General features: G+C 40.3%; 1 protein-coding gene across 1 annotated transcript in view; it reads left to right on the top strand.

Annotated features, from left to right (window-relative positions):
- The first annotated feature begins 559 nt into the window (after nucleotides 1-559).
- LOC308280601 (NACHT, LRR and PYD domains-containing protein 12-like) overlaps nucleotides 560-24,217 on the top strand; it is a 35,581-nt gene continuing 11,923 nt past the window's right edge. Inside the window, exons 1-9 of the mRNA XM_080754938.1 lie at nucleotides 560-626; nucleotides 3,592-3,672; nucleotides 4,904-5,012; nucleotides 5,236-5,340; nucleotides 10,545-10,637; nucleotides 11,076-11,229; nucleotides 17,208-17,314; nucleotides 18,291-18,409; nucleotides 23,292-24,152. Of these exons, the coding sequence (XP_080611064.1) occupies nucleotides 3,609-3,672; nucleotides 4,904-5,012; nucleotides 5,236-5,340; nucleotides 10,545-10,637; nucleotides 11,076-11,229; nucleotides 17,208-17,314; nucleotides 18,291-18,409; nucleotides 23,292-24,152 (1,612 nt within the window). The 5' untranslated portion in view covers nucleotides 560-626; nucleotides 3,592-3,608. The remainder of the gene's footprint in view (nucleotides 627-3,591; nucleotides 3,673-4,903; nucleotides 5,013-5,235; nucleotides 5,341-10,544; nucleotides 10,638-11,075; nucleotides 11,230-17,207; nucleotides 17,315-18,290; nucleotides 18,410-23,291; nucleotides 24,153-24,217) is intronic.

Raw genomic sequence — 24,217 nt, 5'->3', positions numbered from 1 at the left:
CTTTAAAGCCTATTAGATGTTTTGATACATATTTGTATTATTATTAGGCTACCATTGAGAAGCATTCCTTGTTTTATAAATACCAACTGTTTATAGGCTATTACATTCCCCATTTTCTTTAACAGTTTTTATTTTATTTTAAAAGATTTGGAAATGTAAAAAAATACATACATGTAATTGTGTTGTGTGCCATTTTGCATTAATAATACATTAGCACACTCGTTCTAATTAATATAGCTTTCCTCAGCATGTTAAAGCGGTCAGTGGGAGGAACTGAAAATCTTATTTTTCCACTTCACGTTTTATTTTCTCACCACACTGTTTTAGATAAATGATCAAAACGTAGGCCTATGGCCCTTTTTTGCCCCCATAAGACACATGCTGCCGGTAAAAATAACTTATTAAAATAATATCAATAACAAAATAAAAATCATGCGTTGGCCATGCCCACGCATGATTCATCTGGCTGCAGAGGCGGGATCAGAGTCACACAGGAACTCCTCCTAGAGTTCTAGTCACAGGACATTAAAAAGTGCGCGATCTCAGGGAACCATTTTGAGACAGATAACTGAACTCTGGACAACTTATTGGGGTGATAAAACTGAACAGAAGGACCACAACGTAAAGTAAGTGTTGTTGTTTTAATATCATGTCGCTTCAAGGAGATCAACCCTTTCCCCTCGCCTCCCCGAGTCCCCGTTCCTCTGAGTTTGTGGAGATAATAACTTCTCATTGTATGACTTTATGTCTGTCTGAGATTAACGTTACGAGGAAACTGATCAATATATTTATTATTGTTTTCACAGGCTCTGTGAGCGTGGCGTTTTTTTCTTTCCATTTTATTCACTTTCTTCTCTTGGAAGTTTGGACGCAGGGTCGATCGATCTGCGTGAAGCGCCGCCGTCTTTAATTGATTGATTGATTGATTGATTGAAGACTTTATTGTCAGTTAGGAAAAGGTACAGTTTCATGACGATACAGTTCACTGGTACAAGGTCCAGTGAGTGTGTGTGTGTGTGTGTGTGTGTGTGTGTGTGTGTGTGTGGGGGGGGGGGGGGGGTGATGGGCAAGCCAATCGAACCAGCAACATACTTATATGGACTTAGCATTATGAAATAACGATGTAAATGATTTGACAGACACTATCTGTGAAACGTGGATTTATATTTTATGACTGTTGGGTAAAAAACCGCGTCAGCTTTGCATTTCTAAACGGCTGGTTTCCATTGTGAGTTAGCAGTGACATCCGGTCTAGAGCCCGCCTACTGTATCCGGTTATTTGCACATACACATGCGTAGACGCAGCGTTTCCGTTGCAGACCGGATCTGCAACATTCACGGAGATTTATCCCCGCCTCTGGTGGAACTACTCGCCCAGTTCACTGTAAACCACGTGATTTAAGGCTCTATCAGAGTCCAGGGTGAAGAGCTATTCACTTCACCGCGTTGTAGTTTCCTAGCTATCATCTAGGCTTTGTTATGTATTTTTAGGTGATAGCTAGAAAACTACACCGCGGTGAAGTGAAGAGCTCTTCACCCTGGACTCTGATAGAGGCTTAAGGGGAAGATGAAACTGAAGTAGTTTTCAGTAGGGTGTGGTTTCCTAAAGTATTTAATGTTTGTTAATGCAGTAAGATATTTTATAATTAATAGTTTTTACTATGAAAAAACAATCCAATCATGAAAAATATTTAGGCCTAGTCTATTTTTTTTAATGTTTTAGTAAAGGAAGTAGTGAATTAGTTTAGTGAATAAAACACTATTTTAACCATGGTAGATATATTCAATTCAATTCAATCAATTCAATCTTTATTTCAGACCCAGGTGGATCCATATCAGTCACAATACAATAAAACAATACAAGAACAAGTAATAAAACAATACAAAAAACGTAAAAAAAGTAATAAAAAATTCAAAATAAAAGCACAGAGCACCAAGCCTAAAAAATCAGTTTCTGACATATAGACATGTGCGCCAATGGTTCCACAGTCTTGATGAGAACCTGACAGCACTGCGTGTAGGGTCCGTTATAACAGCAATGATGTCATTAACTGACTCAGATGCCCTACACATAAACCTGTACATAAGGTTGCGTAGTACAGCAGAGCAGGTGGGAACCCCCACACTGACAAACATCTGGCTCGCACTGGAGCTTCTCGGAACTCTTAACAGCAGCCTCATACAGTCATTATAGGCCACTGTGAGACGTCTGATGCTGCCTTGTCTGTAGCGACACCAAAGCTGGGCAGTATACAGTGGTGTATATATATATATAGATGACCGTATGTTAATTAATAGGATTAAAGGAGTAGTTCACCCCCCAAATGACTTTATTTCTATTGATCACTCACGCCATGGAGACTAGAGTTCAAACATATATATTGTTTTGGTTTTGTCTCATTCCTAAAACGAAAAAAGGTAGTAGGTCTACATTTACCCCCATTGATTCCGGATGGGGACCCAAATGCATTTGGGTCTCCATCCGGAATCAATGGGGGTACATTTATTGAAATCAAATTATTGTCTTTTAGGAATACGACAAAAAACTAAAAGATATTATTTAACTCAAGTCTCCATGGCATGAGTAATCAATAGTAAAAGTCATTTTGAGGGTGAACTACTCCTTTAACATGATATTCCAAGGTCTACCTCAGACCAGCTGTTAGTTCTGTTGTTGCAACAGTGCTGATAACATAGAGGTAATAGGCTCCCTGCTCTTGTGGTCTAGTAGGACCCCTGCTGGTTGAAAAGAGCTACTGCATGCATCTGCATCTACTGTAGTCTCAGGCTCTCAGCATTATGTTGGTGATATTGTTTGTTTGTTTGTTTGTTTGTTTGTTTGATTGATTGATTGATTGATTGATTGATTGATTGATTGATTGATTGATTGAAGACGTTATTGTCAGTTTGCATAGGAAAAGGTACAGTTTCATGACGGTACAGTTCACTGGTACAAGGTCTACTAAAAGGAGATCCTAGGAAAGCACTTACTTGGCTTATTTACACAGGGAACCATTGAAGTAGGCCTATCTCATATAACATTTAATGACAGACGGATAGAACACAGTACTATGCAGTAGATATAGTCAGGAAAAAATTGAAATGAATAAAAAGAAAGAAAAAAAAACAGTGCAAAAAAACATATATACAGTAGGTAAATACAAAGAAGGGTCGGTGGAGGGAAAGGCTGGGCTATGTTTGTTTTTACCAGTTGCGAACGGCTGCTGCCTGTAAGTGGTTTTTCAGGGTGATTTTAAAGGATGCTAGTGAACCACACTCCTTTAAGGCCTTCGGTAAGGCATTCCACATTTTGGTTGTATAGCAGAAGAACGAGTTTTACCCTTTGTTTGATTTTTAATCTGGGTTGAACGTGATCTGTGGCGCTGCCTCTGGTGTTGTAATTGTGGACATCCTTAATGTTTATAAAGTATTTTGACAGGTACATGGGTACCTTAGTTGCCTCATAGCAGGTTCACTGTTAATATTTGAATGTAATCACTCTACTGTATGTCAATGCCATATTTATCTAGAAATGTGTTGTCTGCAACTATAAATGATTGTTTTATTTGTATTTGACTGTAACCCTGACAGGTTTAATAAAGAGCAACATGGAGAGCCAGAAGGAACCTGATAAACATCTCATCCACAGAGCAGAGTCTCCAACACCCAGCTGTGAGTCTATGAATATCAGTGCTGCTTCTAGGACTCAGGTGGCCCCTATGCAAGGTTATTTTAGGTGGCTCCACACTGACAGATGCAACATTTTTTTTTAAGGATACGGGTGTCTTTGAATGACCCGATGGCCTCAGCACATTGTTTATTGTTTATTAGGACCCCCATTAGCTTTTGCCATGACAAAAGCTAGTCTACCTGGGGTCTGATACAGACAAACATTAATGAAAACATTACATGTAATCAACTTTACAATCACTATAATCTAAAAATAAAAAAATTGAAATTAATACAATTTGAAAAACAAATTTGAAATAGCAGCAGCACAATTAAGCCAAAATCATTTACAATACATTAAACGTTGTGCTTGAGGAGGATTAATACAGGCTTCTTTGAATTAGATGTTCTTTTAACATTCTCTTAAAGGTGAATTTCGTGTCTGTATTGGTTATGCAATTAGACAATTTTCTTTCATCCTATTACAGCTCTATAGAAAAAAAAGTAGATTTGAGCAGATTTGTTTTTGGTTTAAGTGTTACCAGATCACCTGAACTGGCTTGTCTAGTCATAAGATGACCATATTATGGTCATGTTCATCTCTTACGTATCCTACCTGGTCAAAGAAATACTGGGGATTTTTGTCAACTAAAACATTGATGTATTACTGTCAGACAGTGACTGAGCAGCCGTGTAACAGTCAGGTCACAACACACACAAAGCCATAAGCACTGCAGCACAGCATGGGCACACAGACACAACTTCATAAGGAAAGACTATGAGGGGGCCTGTGGGCCACTGGTGGATTGCATAATGCAATTTGCAACTTGCATTCAACTGCATGTAGAGTATTATCACATTATTCTGTTGTGTCTTGTGTGAGATCTTTGTTTTATTGCATATTAAACTAATAATGCTAGTTTTTGGATTGGGGATACATAAAAATAAACCTTCTCCCTGTGATGTCTGAAAATTCGTACTTGGCTTACTGATAAAAACTGTCTCTACACCTTTTTAGAATTATCTGAATGAGATAAATGTAAACAATTTCAAGGTCAAAGTTGATGACACAGTAATCTCTAGCAAGGAAAAAAGACTGTGAAAGGTCTTATTTGAGATGTTCCTTTTAGGCAGGGTGTTTAACTGTACTTTTACTGTACTACATTTATATTGTATTGACTGTTCTCCATTTTTGTCTAATATGATAATCAATCCATCAATGTGGCCCTCTTAGCGCATGATGATGTGGCCCTAAGCGACCGCTTAAGTTCCTTATGCCTGGAGAGTGATGCGTCTAAAGGACATCCTCCTGTCTTCAACGAACCTGGACCTCCACACACACAGTATGTCAATCCTCCTGAGCTTCTATACAATATATGTACAATGTAGATCTTTATGCTTCCATTTTAGTACATGTTTACTGCTTTCTAGTGATGTTTTATCACACTGTTACTTCAACATGGAGTTTTACTCTCTTATACTTGTATAATGGGACGTAACAATACAGAATCTTTAACAGACTCTTTCATTCACATAATAATTGTATGAATATTGTTATGATTCCAGAAGTCACAGAGCAGAGTCTCCAACACCCAGCTGTGTGTCTATGAAGAGTGATGCGTCTAAAGGAAATCCTCCTGTCTTCAGTGAACCTGGACCTCCACACACACAGTATGTCAGTCCTCCTGAGCTTCTGTAGAATATTATGTACAGTGTTCCCAGCAAGCACAGTCACCAGGACCTGGACCAATCAGTGACGTCTGCATTGGGTCCAGATCAAGTCAAACCATGACTAGTCACATCTGGCCTAGAATATCACCTGATTTCAACCAACATAAATCCTGCCCACGAAAACGGACGTCCTGGATTAATCAGAGAGGGTCCGATCGAGGGCCAGATAAATATCATAACTTGTCAGATATGTCCCAGAATATAACCTTACATGCTCATATTTCAACTAACATTACAAACACTAACAATAATCCTATAAGTCCATATGACGTCCTGGTAATGACGTCAAGATCATCCCCATATATGGGCTGTGATCTGGCCTGGTTCTGAACGTCACCGGAGGACGTCATCATGACGTCATCATGATGTCATTTGGCTTGCTGGGTTCCCATGTAGATTTTTATGGTTACATTTTTAGATTGTTTTAGATGATTTCTACTGCTTTCTAGGGATATCTGACTAGTAAGATGCCTCAGGGCGACATGCGACCTCGCTCTGGTCGTGCCAATTCTTGGCCATCTGGCCAGTGATGTATATCGGACCAGTTACCCATATATGGAGATCCATGTACTGTATATAGTACATCCCTTTTATGCCCATACATGGAGATCTGTCTGAACCAGCCGCACAGATATGGGCTGTCTTATCCATATATGGGCATTCCCATATGAAGTCCTGTCCAAAATTGAAAAGGTAATGGAATCTTTCACCAGAGGAAAAAAATGACTCTTCCCTGGGTAGATACAGAATGCAGAGGCTTAATGAAAATCAGAGATATATTGCTTAAAAAGGCATTAAAACCTGGCCTAACAACGGACAGACAGTTATTCAATCATGCTAGAAACGTAGTTACAAATTTCCTAAGAAAGGCCAAAGCTACATTTTATATCTCCATCATAGAGTGATGCCAGAGGAAATGGAAAAAAAAGTATGGGAATACATAAATAAACTAACAGGGAAATACTATAAGCAGGGTAATAACAACTTAGAACTTAAAATAGACAATATCCTGGTGAAAGATCCTCACACGCTTGCTAGCAACCTAATCCTGTTTTTTTTCTAAACTCTGTGCAGGAAATCACACAGCTGTTCAAACCCTCAAAGTTTGTTCCACGCCCTATTCAAAATGATCTCCCCATTTTTAACTTGGAGGAAATCACAGAGAACGAGGTGACAAACATTGTCAGATCACTGAAAGCATCCAAAGCTAAAGATGCACATGGGCTTGACACAAACTTCCTTAAAACAAAAATATTGATTCACTGGTGGCTCCAATCACACATCTGGTAAACTGTCCATAAGACAATGCACTCAGTGGAAAGTGGCTGTAATAACACCAATATTTAAATCTGGCACCAAAACAGATATATCAAACTGCAGACCAATAAGCATATTACCTGTCATATCAAAAGTGGCTGAAAAGTGGATTGTCAAGTCTATTGTTAAACACCTATACAAAGGCCACACCCCTCTGAATCCTATGCAGTTTGGGTTTCGAGCCTTCCACTCCACTGAATCAGCAAATTGCTTATTCATCAAAAAGTTAAAGTGTGCTTTGAACAAAGCCGCCTGCGCAATGGCAGTATTTCTAGACTTTAAGAAGGCATTTGACTCCGTCAGCCATCAGGTCCTCTTGTCCAAACTAACACACTTTAACTTTTCCTCAGAGGCCATCAAATGGTTCACATCATACCTATCAATTAGAAAGCAGTGTGTAAGTATAAACGGTATCAAGTCTCCTTATCACACTTGCTCGGTTGGTGTCCCCCAGGGATCAATACTAGGAACAATTCTGTTTTCTCTGTTTATAAATGACCTACCGGATGTTTGTAAAGATGTACATATACAGATCAGACGATGCTGTCATACTAACCCATGGCAAAAGCTTTGCTGAGGTGTCACCGGTTTTAACTTCTGTTCTGACTATCGTTTATGGCTGGCTTATAGATTTGTGCCTGCTCCTGAACGCTAAAAAGACGGTCTGCATGGCTTTTTCCAAAAGACCAGTCGTGATGGAGTCATCAAATGTGTTTCTGGGTGGGAAGGTACTTGAACTTGTATCAGAGTTCAAGTACCTCGGGGTCATACTAGACTCAACCCTAAGGCCTAACAAAAAAAAACGTTGGTTTCCGGTTGGCTGTCATTTTAGGGCTGAGTAGGTAGGGAATTGATTTTATTTTAATAAAGTAATAAAGTGTTTTGAAGCAGATATTTTAGCTACTGGCTATCCCTGGATAAACTGGATAACCAATGGCCTGAGGAGCTGGAAAACCAAGAATACTGACTGGTGAATGAATTAAACCAGGATTTGAAAACAAAACATTTTACCCCAGGGTATGAGATGAGCTCAATTTAGCCCCATATAGAACCTCACCCCGGGTGAGGCTCTATATGGGGCTAAGCTCAATTCAGAACTAAGAGCTTTAACATTGAAGCCCATTCTATTACTGGTATACAGTATACAGCTTTACTGCTTAAAACGCTATACGGGCTGCAAACAATCGGTCAAATGCTGACTGAGGGGCAGATGCATGAGACGACGAAGGCTCCGATTCCGAGGCTTCCTCCTCGCATCTCAGGGCTAAATATTTAAAGTCAAACATGGCCAAAACAGACCCAGCCTGAGAGGCTAGAGGCTCGGTGGGCGTAGAGAGTATGTCGACTGAGATGTGGGTCCATGTATCGGCTCGGTCGTGTCTCCCTGCTGCAGATGAAAACTGACATCGGCACTGTTTCACCTCCTTAATTATGTCTGCAAACGTTTTAGTAGTCAATGGAATTATTTTAGGAGGTGGTTTGCACGGGCAGACGACAGACTGGCATGTGCATATGCTGCTGGACATGCATGTGCTGCTGTTGTTGTGTGCCGCCGTCTCCTCGCGATGACGCAATGATGACGCATGAATAGTAAAACAAAACATTTGCGCACATGATATTTTAGACGAAAGAAAACTTTGATTAAACTTCGCGAATGTGGTCGCACCAAATATATTTTTTGTAAGACGTTTTTGATCGACTCGGTCGGATTTTGACTTAATTTTATTTATTTTTTTATTTTCACTCCAAATGCCAATAAAATCATCTGGGTCGCACGTATTTAATAGGGTCGGTCGCCAACCGGAAACCAACATATTTTTTTGTTAGTCCTAACCTTTAAAAAAACATGTAAAACAGGTTGTAGTGATGCGCGGGCCGACCCGGTGCCCCCACCCGCCCGCCAACCCGCCCGCGTGCGGGTGGGTGGGTCAAGGTTTGAGACTCAATATTGGTTATCACCACTCTCATGTGCAAAAAATAAATAAGAATAATCACCTGTTCTTATTTGCCTTTTATTCTTAATAAGAGTAGTCCTATAAGAATAAGAATATAATGTTTGAATACGAGCATGAGCGAGCGAGCATGTTTTAAAATGCGCCAGAGAGGAGCGAGGTTTCTCCTCCGCTCCTTGGTGCGAGGACCGTCCCAATTCCGCTCCTGTTGGGCCCGCGAACCGCATTTTGCCAACATTTGACACAACGTGAGCACAGCAGAAGAATGCACAAACAATTCAGCAGGATTTCACTTACCGTATGTGTCTCTGTCATCCACACAAGTCCGTTTATAGCTAAATACTTTGTGTCGGGTAAGTTATAGACTATAACCAGCCAGTCAACGGATACGATTTGAAACACAACTTTCGCAAGTGAGACGGATTTTTTGACTGAATGAACCAACCACGCTCGCCTCGAGAATTAAAAAAAGTATAAAAGCTATTTGAGATGTTTATAGATTAGAATCTTTACACACCTGCTCCCAAATAATTAATTATATAATTCCAGTTCACTGCGCATATATTATGTAGGTCATTTCAATTAAGCTCTCGCACTCAATTGTGTCAGCGCTCGTCTGAAAAGAGTCGAGCAGCTCCCGCCTCCCTTAGTTTAAACTAGGTTATAAAATGACATATAGGCTATATAGAATAGATTTTCAGCCAAGAAGTGAATGAAAACGTAGGCCAGTGCTTTCTTATTGTCCATGCTGGATTATTATTTCTTCAAATTGACTGCATCCATCCTGGATCACACAATAAGAGGTAACATCCAGGTCTTTATTATCCATCATGCTTTCAAATCAAACAAAGTAATCACTCATAGGCCTATGTGTGATGTGTGAGACCAAGTTTAACATCTTAAACATCACATGCTGCGCATCCAAAGTCAGCCGCCTCTCCTCCTCTTTCTCTCCTCCTCCTGTGTGTCTCCGCTCTCATATAGGCTACTAAATTGAACAGCCTTTTGGACTTTAAGTCACTCGGACTTTAAGGCCATCGGAAAATCACCATGCGCCCACCTCGAGTCGCTCCCATGATCCCATCTCTCCAATCTGGTGAATCAATAACCAACAGAATGTAATATTGTCCGTCTTTTGCTGTCTGCGCTGTATAAATATGATTGACATAAAACCTGAAACGCCATTCTTCCCCGACGATGCCCCAGAGAGAATGAACGTCTTTGAATGAATGTCTTTTAGGCTAAACCCCAATTTGAACAACACGTTTGTTTATTTAGCCCATGACAATATTGTGCTACTGTAAACCTTTCTGTAAAGCGACGTTGGGTACTTAGAAGAGCCGTATATAAAGATGAGCTATTGTGGAGATGATATACCATCTTTTTTTTAAATGCGGGTTGCGGGGCGGGCGGATTCGTTGATTTGTATATTGTTCTGCGGGGCGGGCGCGGGCGGGTTACGTTTCGTGCGGGCTGTGGGTCGTGCGGGTTATGAAAAAAACCTGACCCGCGCATCACTAACAGGTTGCAAACACAATTAAGTTCAACCTTCAAAAATGCAAAAATCTATCATCATTTAACAGCTGTTATTATAATTATAATAACTCTAATATTAATGTATTAGTGTTGTTGTTGTTGTTGTCCTTGGTGTTGTTATTATTATTATTATCATCCCTATCTCAATTGTTTAGTAAATTGGAAGGATTTTCAGCTCAACTCAGTTCTGTGTTCAATCTGTTGTAGTTCCAAGGATCTCATGGAGAGGTTCTGTGTTCAATCTGTTGTAGTTCCAAGGATCTCATGGAGAGGGTCTGTGTTCAATCTGTTGTAGTTCCAAGGATCTCATGGAGAGGTTCTGTGTTCAATCTGTTGTAGTTCCAAGGATCTCATGGAGAGGAGGATGGATGAAGATCCAGAGGAAAGACCCACAGTGGAGGACTGCTGGGTCCCTCACTGGGATAATGACAAGTAGGAGAAACAGTCAAATATCTTCTGTTCTGCACACTGTGTTTTAGTAACAGTCAGGCTTCAAGTTGGAATAGAAGGAGTAGTAGGCTAGAATTGGGGAAAAGTTTGCACCACAAGATGCACCACAATCCTTCATGGGCAGATGTGATTTATGGGGGCTAGTAGTGTTGCTAAATAGTAAATAGTAATAAAGAAATTTACGGCTTACGGGCACTTGCACGCTTTCCCCCACGCATCAAAGCCTTAAAATCGCTAAAACAATAGAGAGAAGTAAATGCAAAGAAGACAATCATCTTTCCTCTTCTCTAATTACAATCTAAAATATGAAAACACAGTTGATCCAACAGTAACCTTTCTACCAACAAAGTCCAACATATTTTTATGAGTGATGGTTTTAGGACATTATTTTAGTTTTTCTTTTTTTTTTCATTCTTCCAGGAGAGTTAAGTTCCTGAAAAAGGTGGGAAAACAAAATGAAGTTGAGAACTTCTGGAAGTGCAGCAAACCAGACCAGGAGAAGCTCCTTGCAGCGTTGGACCAGTGTGCTGAGGAGGGACTGTTTGATGGATGGAAAGACACAATGAGAGACAAGGTAACTAGACTGTTTAATGCATGGAAAGACACAATGAGAGACAAGGTAACTAGACTGTTTGATGGATGGAAAGACACAATGAGAGACAAGGTAACTAGACTGTTTGATGGATGGAAAGACAATGAGAGACAAGGTAACTAGACTGTTTGATGGATGGAAAGACACAATGAGAGACAAGGTAACTAGACTGTTTGATGGATGGAAAGACACAATGAGAGACAAGGTAACTAGACTGTTTAATGGATGGAAAGACAATGAGAGACAAGGTAACTAGACTGTTTGATGGATGGAAAGACACAATGAGAGACAAGGTAACTAGACTGTTTGATGCATGGAAAGACAATGAGAGACAAGGTAACTAGACTGTTTGATGGATGGAAAGACAATGAGAGACAAGGTAACTAGACTGTTTAATGGATGGAAAGACACAATGAGAGACAAGGTAACTAGACTGTTTGATGGATGGAAAGACACAATGAGAGACAAGGTAACTAGACTGTTTGATGCATGGAAAGACAATGAGAGACAAGGTAACTAGACTGTTTGATGGATGGAAAGACAATGAGAGACAAGGTAACTAGACTGTTTGATGCATGGAAAGACAATGAGAGACAAGGTAACTAGACTGTTTGATGGATGGAAAGACACAATGAGAGACAAGGTAACTAGACTGTTTGATGCATGGAAAGACACAATGAGAGACAAGGTAGCTAGACTGTTTGATGCATGGAAAGACAAAATGAGAGACAAGGTAACTAGACTGTTTGATGCATGGAAAGACACAATGAGAGACAAGGTAACTAGACTGTTTGATGCATGGAAAGACACAATGAGAGACAAGGTAACTAGACTGTTTGATGCATGGAAAGACACAATGAGAGACAAGGTAACTAGACTGTTTGATGCATGGAAAGACACAATGAGAGACAAGGTAGCTAGACTGTTTGATGGATGGAAAGACACAATGAGAGACAAGGTAACTAGACTGTTTGATGGATGGAAAGACACAATGAGAGACAAGGTAACTAGACTGTTTGATGCATGGAAAGACAATGAGAGACAAGGTAACTAGACTGTTTGATGCATGGAAAGACACAATGAGAGACAAGGTAACTAGACTGTTTGATGGATGGAAAGAGACAATGAGAGACAAGGTAACTAGACTGTTTGATGGATGGAAAGACACAATGAGAGACAAGGTAACTAGACTGTTTGATGCATGGAAAGACAATGAGAGACAAGGTAACTAGACTGTTTGATGCATGGAGAGACACAATGAGAGACAAGGTAACTAGACTGTTTGATGGATGGAAAGACACAATGAGAGACAAGGTAACTAGACTGTTTGATGGATGGAAAGACAATGAGAGACAAGGTAACTAGACTGTTTGATGGATGGAAAGACACAATGAGAGACAAGGTAACTAGACTGTTTGATGGATGGAAAGACACAATGAGAGACAAGGTAACTAGACTGTTTGATGCATGGAAAGACACAATGAGAGACAAGGTAACTAGACTGTTTGATGCATGGAGAGACACAATGAGAGACAAGGTAACTAGACTGTTTGATGGATGGAAAGAGACAATGAGAGACAAGGTAACTAGACTGTTTAATGGATGGAAAGACACAATGAGAGACAAGGTAACTAGACTGTTTGATGCATGGAAAGACAATGAGAGACAAGGTAACTAGACTGTTTGATGCATGGAAAGACACAATGAGAGACAAGGTAACTAGACTGTTTGATGGATGGAAAGACACAATGAGAGACAAGGTAACTAGACTGTTTGATGCATGGAAAGACACAATGAGAGACAAGGTAACTAGACTGTTTGATGCATGGAAAGACACAATGAGAGACAAGGTAACTAGACTGTTTGATGCATGGAAAGACACAATGAGAGACAAGGTAACTAGACTGTTTGATGCATGGAAAGACAATGAGAGACAAGGTAACTAGACTGTTTGATGGATGGAAAGACACAATGAGAGACAAGGTAACTAGACTGTTTGATGCATGGAAAGACACAATGAGAGACAAGGTAACTAGACTGTTTGATGGATGGAAAGACACAATGAGAGACAAGGTAACTAGACTGTTTGATGCATGGAAAGAGACAATGAGAGACAAGGTAACTAGACTGTTTGATGCATGGAAAGACAATGAGAGACAAGGTAACTAGACTGTTTGATGGATGGAAAGACACAATGAGAGACAAGGTAACTAGAATGTTTGATGGATGGAAAGACACAATGAGAGACAAGGTAACTAGACTGTTTGATGCATGGAAAGACACAATGAGAGACAAGGTAACTAGACTGTTTGATGCATGGAAAGACAATGAGAGACAAGGTAACTAGACTGTTTGATGCATGGAAAGACAATGAGAGACAAGGTAACTAGACTGTTTGATGCATGGAAAGAGACAATGAGAGACAAGGTAACTAGACTGTTTGATGCATGGAAAGAGACAATGAGAGACAAGGTAACTAGACTGTTTGATGCATGGAAAGACAATGAGAGACAAGGTAACTAGACTGTTTGATGCATGGAAAGACACAATGAGAGACAAGGTAACTAGACTGTTTGATGCATGGAAAGACACAATGAGAGACAAGGTAACTAGACTGTTTGATGCATGGAGAGACAAGGTAACTAGACTGTTTGATGGATGGAAAGACAATGAGAGACAAGGTAACTAGACTGTTTGATGCATGGAAAGACACAATGAGAGACAAGGTAACTAGCAGGGGTGTTTGTTTTCCTGGCCAGGACGGTCATTTAATGATGTTATGTGCATGCGTGCCGTGCACACACCTCTACATGTGCACGTGTGTTCATTTTGATGACAAAGACTAAAGCCGGCCATTCATTACACGATAATCGGGCCCGACTGAATTGGGTAGAATTAAACACTACAGGATCATTTTTTCAGATTATCTGACCAGATAATCTAAACGGGCTCATACTAGCCGTTTTGAACAGTCGGCCGCTCCGCACGCTACAGGATTCTATCCCGATTGAGTCGGGCTCGAACACAGCAATAATAAATAATATAATTGATACAAAATGCCACAGGGGCTGTTCTGAGCGCTGTGCTTTGCAACACGCACGCACACGCACATACAAACACGTTACGTTACGTTATCCACTCGCTCAACAACACACAACACCGCCTCACGCAACGAAAAAAAAAAACTTCAATATGGAAGTTGTGTCCTATTTTGATGATAATATGAGTTAACTTTGACATCAGTTTCATGTCCATCCAACTCTGACATCCCCTCTCTCTCCTGCGCTATAGTCAAGTGCTGCTCCTTCTCACGGTGCCTGATTTATGATTAGTCGTATGACGGTGTAGCGCACACAGAACATATAGATCTCCAAGACCAACCTGATGTGTCCCTTCCGTGCCTACGTTGTAGGCTTGTAGATCAGGGGAGAGCCCCCGTAGATCAGGATAGGCGTGTACTTCTTTGATGTGATGTGATGGACTGCTAGTCGCAGCCTGTGACTGACTGCAGACAGTGGCTGGTAGCGTTATTTCTTCTGTTTGTTTGTTTTTTGGATCGCATTACCGTTGAGTTTTAATTTAAATCCCAATCATTCATGATAACAACCTGATGGACGGACGGACGCTATGAAAAGTGTGTCTGTGTGCGGGCGCGTGTGTGTGTGTGTGTGTGTGTGTGTGTGTGTGTGTGTGTGTGTGTGTGAGTGAGAGGCAGAGGGAGAGGTGGAGAGAAAAAAAAGAGATCTGTCACTCAGTCAAATGACTTGCGTCTATCAGCGGCTGCTGTACCTACTTTCTCTCAGTCCCCTGCTGCTCTTCCAGTCTTCCAGACCAGTACTGATCCAGGAAAATATCAAACATTTTTGAAAAGAGTCGGGCTACGCCCGATCGTCCTCCGAGCCACTCGGCTGGGCTCCGAGTGGATCTGTGAGACCTCACGCTAGACGACATTCATGCCCGATAGTCGGGCCCGTTTCAGTCGGAGGCAGCCCGATTGTCGGGAGGGTAATTAAATAGCCCGATTATCGGTTAGTGTAGGGCCGCCTTTAGACTAAAAGACTACGCAAGATTTTGATATTTTGTCAATAAGACTAGACTAGAATAAAACAATTTCAGAAGACTAAAACTAAATGTGTTCAAAAGACTAAATCTAAGTCCAAGATTAATGTCTGTAAAAATGAACACTGGTATTCAACTGTGCAATGGAATTAAAGCCAAATAGATCTTTTATCTCAAGGTTTTGCACAGAGAGTAACTGACAGTGTCAAATGTGATCGATACTGTTATTATATTATTTACATAAATACATAAGCATTGTATTTGCTGTATTAAAGGTGCAATGGCATTACAGCCAAGATAGTGTTTTGTTTATTCTTTTTTGAGAATTCTTCTTATAATCTTTTTGATTTTGACCGAGTAAACATGCAGTAGAAGACAATGACTTGTTCAGTCATGTGTTTATATTCTGCCTAAAAGACAACGTAGAAGACTAAAGCTGGCAATACACTACCTGACCATCGGGGCATACATTTAGTCTAGCGCATACATGGGCAACTGGCGGCCCGGGGGCCATATGCGGCCCCCACCATTGCTTAATGCGGCCGCGGGTTAATACCGGAATACTGATATATTATTGATTTCACCTGTTACAATAACCTGCTTTAATTCCTTCAGTCTATATAGTATAGTATAGTTGTATTAAAGTGTCTTTTTTTGTCCGATGTATTTGTATTTAAGTTCATAAAATTAACATGCTTGAGTATATAACTAAATGCGTTTGAAATTAAATAAAAATGTTACATTTTGGATTCCAACTAAAAAATAACAAAAAAATTAATAAAATAATCAGGATTTCAATTCAAAAGAAGCAAATGCGCGATGCGTTTTGAGCTTGTAGATCTGCTATTTTTGCTTTTTTTTATGAGATACTAGAATGACAAAGTAGGACGTAGCAATATGCATTGTGGCCCTCTGGAGTGAATGGAAATATAGTGGCCCTCACCATCATGAAAGTTGCCCACCCCTGGTCTAGCGTGAGGGCTCAGAGGACACACACACACACACACACACACACACACACACACACACACACACACACACACACACACACACACACACACACACACACACACACACACACGTGCGCGCACACACATACACACTTTTCATACCGTCTGGTCCATTAGGTTGTATCATGATTGGGATGGAAATTAAAACTCAGCTCAGGTTTGTTTAGGCCTACACACATATATATATATATATATATATATATATATATATATATATATATATATATATATATATATATATATATATCAAACACAAACAGCAGGGAAAAAAACGCTACCAGTCACTACTACTGTGAACAGCAAACACATCTCGGTTTGCCCTTGCAAGTCAAAGTACACGCCCAGCCTGATCTACAATTGCTACAACGTGGCGCGGAGGGATACAGTTTGGTCTTGGAGATCTTTACTTTACTTTTACTTTATTTGTTTATTTACACAGGACAGTACCAGTTCATGAACACAGAGATAATGACATATTGCATAATACAACATACAAAGATCTTAGTGTAAACCAGTCAGAGTTAGCTTAAAGCTAAATTTCATCCGTTGTCCTCAGGACATAAAACATGAAACAAAACAAGACTAACAAAAACAAGAACAGAACAGTACAGGGCGAACAACAACACAACAAAAACAAGGTGCTTGCTGATATGTTCTGTGCGCTACACAGTCATACGACTAATCATAAATCAGGCACCATGAGAAGCAGACGGCACGCAGCAGCAGCTTGACTAGTTTAGCAGTGGAGAGAGAGCGGGGAAGTCAGGAGTTGTCTAGAGCAGTTCATGTAATGTTTAAGTTGTGTGTTTGTCTAGAGCAGTTCATGTAATGTTTAAGTTGTGTGTTTGTCTAGAGCAGTTCATGTAATGTTTAAGTTGTGTGTTTTTCTAGCTGCCAGCCGAGGTGTTCCAGAACATGGAGAAGAGGAGAGGGAAGACAGGATACCCTAAGCATGGATTTGCATTGCTGCGTTTCATACGCAATCTCTATGCACACCAGTGAGTTGATCAGTGTGTCTAAAGCTCACAGTGAGCTTGTATATCTGCTGTTTTTTAAAAACCGTGAAAATGTGTGCAAATGTTTTAATGTATACGGTATATATATATATATAAGACATTTGTGACGCAAATCCTCCTTTCTCTTGTCCTTGGAACAAATATTTTCAGATAGCGGTCCGTGGTCAAATACATAGAATTCTAGGGGGGTCCTTGACATGAAAAAGTTTGAGAACCACTGACAGTTTTTCATAAAACTGTTGTATTTTTAAGGTCTTAAATCGATAAAAGTTATGATATCATTATGTGATGTGACTGATAACTTGATAACTTGTCACAGCACAAAAATAATACAAACATTTTGTTTATTTTAATATAAAGCTTGAAGCTGAATTCAATTACGTGAATTATATTACTTTATGCAGCTGCAGTTGTGAGTGTTCAGTAATTAGATTCAGTACTTAGTTGTCAGTGTGTTCATCATAACATTTAGTGTTCGGTGGGAAATGGTGCCTTTATTCTAGGCACTTTACACACCGTATATTGTGCTCATCAGGAGCAGTTAGGGGTTCAGAGTCTTGCTCAAGGACTCTTCCACACTAAAGCCCTTTGCACACAAACGCGTTTATCCGCACAGATAAAACGGACATTTTCATTTTTTTAAAAGAAAACAATGATTCTCTACGACCTCATGCACTCCGGATCCGAATTAGCTGTGCGACGAGCGACGTCGGCTGCGGCTGCGGCCGTGCGTTTCTCATCACTCCTTTTATGACTCCTTTTGGGATCCGCAGCGCCGATTCCGCACAGTATTGCGCACCAAATTCAATGCGTTTTATTCATACAGCAAACTGTCCTGTGTGCAAAGGGCTTTACTCTGGGGAAGCCTGGGATCGAACCGGGAACCTTCCGGTTGCCAAGCGACCTCTCTCCCTCCTGAGCCCCTGCCGCTCAGTGATCACTGCTTTGTGTTTTACAGTGCTGCTGCTGCTGCTAACATCAACCTGATGGAGATGTTTCCTGGTCTCTTCCACTGTGTCTACCGGTTTACCCTGAACCAAGGCTGGAACACACGGGACGACCTGAAGAAGATGTTTGGTTAGTGGTTACTTATTCTAAACGGCAGTTCACACTTTCTATGTAAAGGAAGTAGGGATGTTCCGATGCCACTTTTTTTGCTGACCAAGTACAAGTACGAGTACTTAATTTGAGTACTTGCCGATACCGAATACCGATACTGTATGTTACGTCTCTGTACAAGTGCTTAAATAGTGTGTGGCGCTCCAAAATAAAATGCTTTAAATAATGATGTTGTCGTGCCTAGAGTGAGAGAAGGTGAAAACACTGTTCATTAGTTGAACTAACACACACCAAACTGTGTCTTAGGACTTTTGATATGTTGTTACCAACATATTGAACCATATGAAACAAAATGGTATCTGGCGCTGCAGTGAGCAATATCGGACGAGTAAAAATCACACTGCTCTTTTTCTCCCTGACCCTACTCTGGAGGTCGGCACTACAACATATTATTTTAAACATACATGTACAAGGTACAGTGAGCAGGGTGGTACAACATATTTATTTTAAACATACATGTACAAGGTACAGTGAGCAGGGTGGTACAACATATTTATTTTAAACATACATGTACAAGGTACAGTGAGCAGGGTGGCACTACAACATATTTATTTTAAACATACATGTACAAGGTACAGTGAGCAGGGTGGTACAACATATTTATTTTAAACATACATGTACAAGGTACAGTGAGCAGGGTGGCACTACAACATATTTATTTTAAACATACATGTACAAGGTACAGTGAGCAGGGTGGCACTACAACATATTTATTTTAAACATACATGTACAAGGTACAGTGAGCAGGGTGGCACTACAACATATTTATTTTAAACATACATGTACAAGGTACAGTGAGCAGGGTGGCACTACAACATATTTATTTTAAACATACATGTACAAGGTACAGTGAGCAGGGTGGCACTACAACATATTTATTTTAAACATACATGTACAAGGTACAGTGAGCAGGGTGGCACTACAACATATTTATTTTAAACATACATGTACAAGGTACAGTGAGCAGGGTGGCCATACCACTGTCATTTCTAAAAATACCTTATTAACTGAGAACCAATGTCCTACTAGCAACAATCTGTCAATTGCACAGTAATCATGTATACAAGCTATTCAACATGGACAGAATCATGATTTATTTTCAACATAAATGTGTTTGTTGAGAATTTCATCAATGTTCTCCCCTATCTCTGGTTCCAAATCCCACTGGGGAAGATGGATAACCACGCCCCCGGTAATCTGAACCGCGCCCCCGAACATCGCGATTGGCTGACTGTGTCCTGTGTGTTCTGCTGCTGTCACATCGCACTAGTGTGCTTACTGTGTTAAGAAAGCTATGCATACGCATGCCATAATAAATACATTTACTGAATTTCCCCCATCCCGGACGAGCCCCCATGTTACGCCCCAGGTTAGGGGTCCCTAGGTGTAACATAATAAAATGGACTCCCTCCTTCCCACCAGCCAGGCCACACAGGTTTGAAATCCTCAAATTTAAGGATTTAATATAGATAAAAGTCACCTCAGGGTGGGATCATAAAATCCTAGATACAAAACCTTTTCTAATAACAAGGGGGTTACCCACCCCTACATACAGAACTCTAACAAAACACAATGCTAACAACAGGCTGGCATTTGGAGGCTGGTTAGGAGAAAGACATCAGACTGCTGGTGGCAGCCATCTTTATAGATCACCACCTGGTTCAGGAGCCAATCACCATGCAGCATCCACCTGGTAGTCAACCACTCACATTCAGTCACACTCAGTCACCATTCACCCCATCTGGTTGTCAATCAGCCACTCACACAATCAGCACCACTCAGTCACACACACCAATGAGGGGAAAAATACATGTGAACACAAAATATAACTATATGACCCTATAGGGTCATAACAGATAGTAAAGGTATCTATATCTATAATACTTGCTTGCTTCAAAATGAAAATGCGCTGGTCTGTTGTTACTGTTCATTTACGACGCGGCCGCCCGACCGATGAAATGAAAATATACGTTTCTGTTTTTGGACTGTGCTATTTCGCCACATGTGCTTCTCTGCTGGCTCAACTTAAAGGACAACTCCTCCCTAAATCACTTCTAGGCTAATTTTCCTACTTATATTGATCCCAAAAGACATGTACCATGGGGTCCATTAGGCATACATGCCCCTGTTATCCAGTTTCCCCAGCAGAACCCAACAGCTGTCATAGCATAGAGTGGAGCCTATAAGCCTATCACTTTTAAACTATTTATTGTGTTCAAAAGTGATTTTCTTTTTCATGAATGTGTTACTAGTTGTCATTACAAACACATCCATGCCTTGGTTGTCCCACACAAGCCACCACAATCTCATAAATAATGTTTTGGGGTGAGTATTCGGTACAAGTGCCAATCAAAGTGACTGCACTGGCAGTCACAAGTCATCTTTTCCGGGACAAAACACATAACATCTGTTTAGCAGAGTGTGATGGCTTGTGTGGGACAACGATGACATGGATGTGTTTGTAATGACAACTAGTACCACATTCATGAAAAATAAAAACACTTTTGACCACAACAAATAGTGTAAAAGTGATAAGCTTATATGCTCCACTCTATGCTATGAGAGCTGCTGGGTTCTGCTGGGGGAAACTGGGGCATTTCTGCCTAATAGACCCCATAGACAGTCATTTAGGATCAATATAACTATATAAGTAGGAAAATGAGCCTAGAAGTGTTTTAGGGAGGAGTTGTCCTTTAAGCACTTCGCAAAATACCATAGGCTATGTAGTAGAGTTTATTTGAGAGAAGAGTTGTAATTGAACGAATGGATAGCCTAGTATGATGATGATGATGATCCTAACCCTAACCCATTTACATGCACCTCCTCTTATTAACGTCCCAAAATAAAAGCAATCTTCAAGAGTTATTATTTATGGCTACATTCATACATTCTTTTTAGTACAATAGCATTGTAGCCAGCAAGTATTATGGCATGCATAGCCTTCTTAAAGGACAACTTTAGTTTTTTACAACAAGGGTTCATATTTTAGAATGTGATTAAATAATATAAAAGATGAGTGTTAAGATTATTTCATTTACTTTCTATTGTTTAAGAGATTCTTATTTCAGTGGTTGGGGGCATGCGTACAAGCGCTAAATATGTCATTCTACACAGAATAAGCCCATTCCCAAGATACAACACAACCTTTCATGGTTGGATGTGACTTATGGGGGCTAGAAGTGTTACTGTAAATAGCAATAAAGAAACTGCTGGCTTATTGTGTCTAAAAAAGACATATTTAGCCACTTGTACGCATGCCCCCATGCGTACGCATGCCCCACATTTTAGCATGGTAAACGCGATAAAACAATAGAACGAAGCAAATGAAAACATTTCAACACTCACTTATTCAGAGTTTTCTTTTCAATCTAAAATATGAAACCTTGTTGTAAAAAAACAAAGTTGTCCTTTAACACAGTACACACTAGTGTCCTTTAACACAGTAAACACTAGTGTCCTTTAACACAGTAAACACTAGTGTCCTTTAACACAGTAAACACTAGTGTCCTTTAACACAGTAAACACTAGTGTCCTTTAACACAGTAAACACTAGTGTCCTTTAACACAGTAAACACTAGTGTCCTTTAACACAGTAAACACTAGTGTCCTTTAACACAGTACACACTAGTGTCCTTTAACACAGTAAACACTAGTGTCCTTTAACACAGTAAACACTAGTGTCCTTTAACACAGTACACACTAGTGTCCTTTAACACAGTAAACACTAGTGTCCTTTAACACAGTAAACACTAGTGTCCTTTAACACAGTAAACACTAGTGTCCTTTAACACAGTAAACACTAGTGTCCTTTAACACAGTAAACACTAGTGCTATGTGACAGCAGCACAACACACAGGACACAGCCAGGGCGTACAGCCAGCCAATCGCGACGGTCGGAGGTCTGTTCGGATTACCGTGGGCGTGGTTATCCATCTTCCCCAGTGGGATTTGGAATCACGCGGTAGAGACACCTTTATCCCTGGAACCTGAATGATGAGATATCATGCTTTAAGTCATTACAATGTACTGCTACTGGGTCATTCCTGTCATTTCTCCTTACAGTGTTTTTATGCTCACTCATTGTTTGTTTTTTAACTGACGTGATGTTTTACCCACATAGACCAGCCTGCATGGGCATTTATATGACATGAGTAGTAGTGCATGTGATGACACCATTGATAGAGTATGGGGCCGGTAAAAAACGGTTACCTTTGACCATTACATTGTGGGAGAAAAATGAAACTATAAAATATAATTGTGCTTGTAGATCTGCTATTTTCAGCAGGCAACCAAGTGTAAAATCAGCCATTGCGATCTCAAGGCCCGCCAAAATACATTTTAGTCGACTAAAATCGACTAAAGCCTTATATTAAGTCGACTAAAACCAGACTAAAAGTAAAACATTTCAGATGACTAAAACTAAACAGAATTTTATTCAAAAGACAATGAATAAAACTAAATCAAAATTTGCTGTCAAAATCAACACTAGTTTAAGACATCTTACTGTGTTGTCATCAGGCAGAAACTTGGTTATTTTCACTATTTTCCTTTATTAAAGTGTCATGCTTCCAAGCCCAGCCCAAATGGACTTACAGGACATTTCATTTGACAATAAATGGACACATAGGAGACAGTATGTCAGCTCAGCACATTTACCCGTCATCATTTTTCTCTCAATCAGCTCACAGCACTGAGGATGAAGTAGTGATTTACAGCCTCAGTAAACACATCTAAAGACAAAACATTAATGTTGAGCTGAACATTGCTGAATGCTTTGTTATCTGCAATAGAATTGGAGATTTCACGTTTAGATTCAAATGTTACCTTTTTCATATTACAGATTTGCTGGTGATAACAGAAGAGGATGTAAAACTCTTCCAAACCAAGTTCCAAACAAATGTTGAGAAGCCATTCACATGTTTACCTGAGGGGTCAGTCCAGCGGACAGATAGGAAGGACTTTGAGTTCCACACAGATATCAGCATCCTACATCTGGACGACACAGTGGTCAGCGTTGAGCATGAGGTCAGACAGATGGAGAGGGAGAAAGCATGGCAGGAGAGTGAAACGGTGATGAAGAAAGCAGGGCAGGAGATCCAACTCAGTGACATCTATACACACCCATCTGGAAAAAACAAACGCATCAGAACAGTGATGACCATTGGTAATGCAGGAGTCGGCAAAACCTTTCTTGTACTCAAGCTTGTCTCTGACTGGGCAAAGAAAAAACATCAACATCCTCACCTCACATTTGTGTTCCAATTCCGCTACCTGAATTTGCGGTGGGGGCAAAAGTTTACTTTGGCACAGCTAATTCACAAATGCATCTACGCAGCCAAATGCATCCCAGAAGAGGCTCTTAATGACATCTTCACCAAGCTGCAGAAGTCAGGAAACCCAAATTATGACGACAGCCTTTTCAAACTTCTGTTTGTGTTTGATGGTTTAGATGAAAGCACCCTTCTGCTGCACTTCAACACTAAGCCTAACCATGGCTGCTCTGATGACTTCTCCAAACCCATCCCCCTGGAAGAGCTTCTCGTAAACCTCATGAACGGGAATCTGCTTCGCTGTGCTCGCATCTGGATAACCACCCGCCCTGCAGCAGCCAAACTGATCCCTTCTCAGTTCGTTGACATGTTGATGGAGGTTAAAGGGTTCACTGATGTCAAGAAAGTTGAGTACTTCAGGAAGAGATTCAGTGATGAGAAGCTGGCCGACAGAATCATCTCACACATGAAGACATCAAAGAGCCTCCACGTCATG

Source organism: Nannobrachium achirus (assembly GCF_963921795.1).
Source record: "Nannobrachium achirus genome assembly, contig: SCAFFOLD_405, whole genome shotgun sequence".
Classification (NCBI taxonomy): Eukaryota; Metazoa; Chordata; class Actinopteri; order Myctophiformes; family Myctophidae; genus Nannobrachium; species Nannobrachium achirus.
The sequence above is the reverse complement of the archived record's forward strand: the minus strand, read 5'-3'. Positions and strand labels throughout refer to the sequence as shown.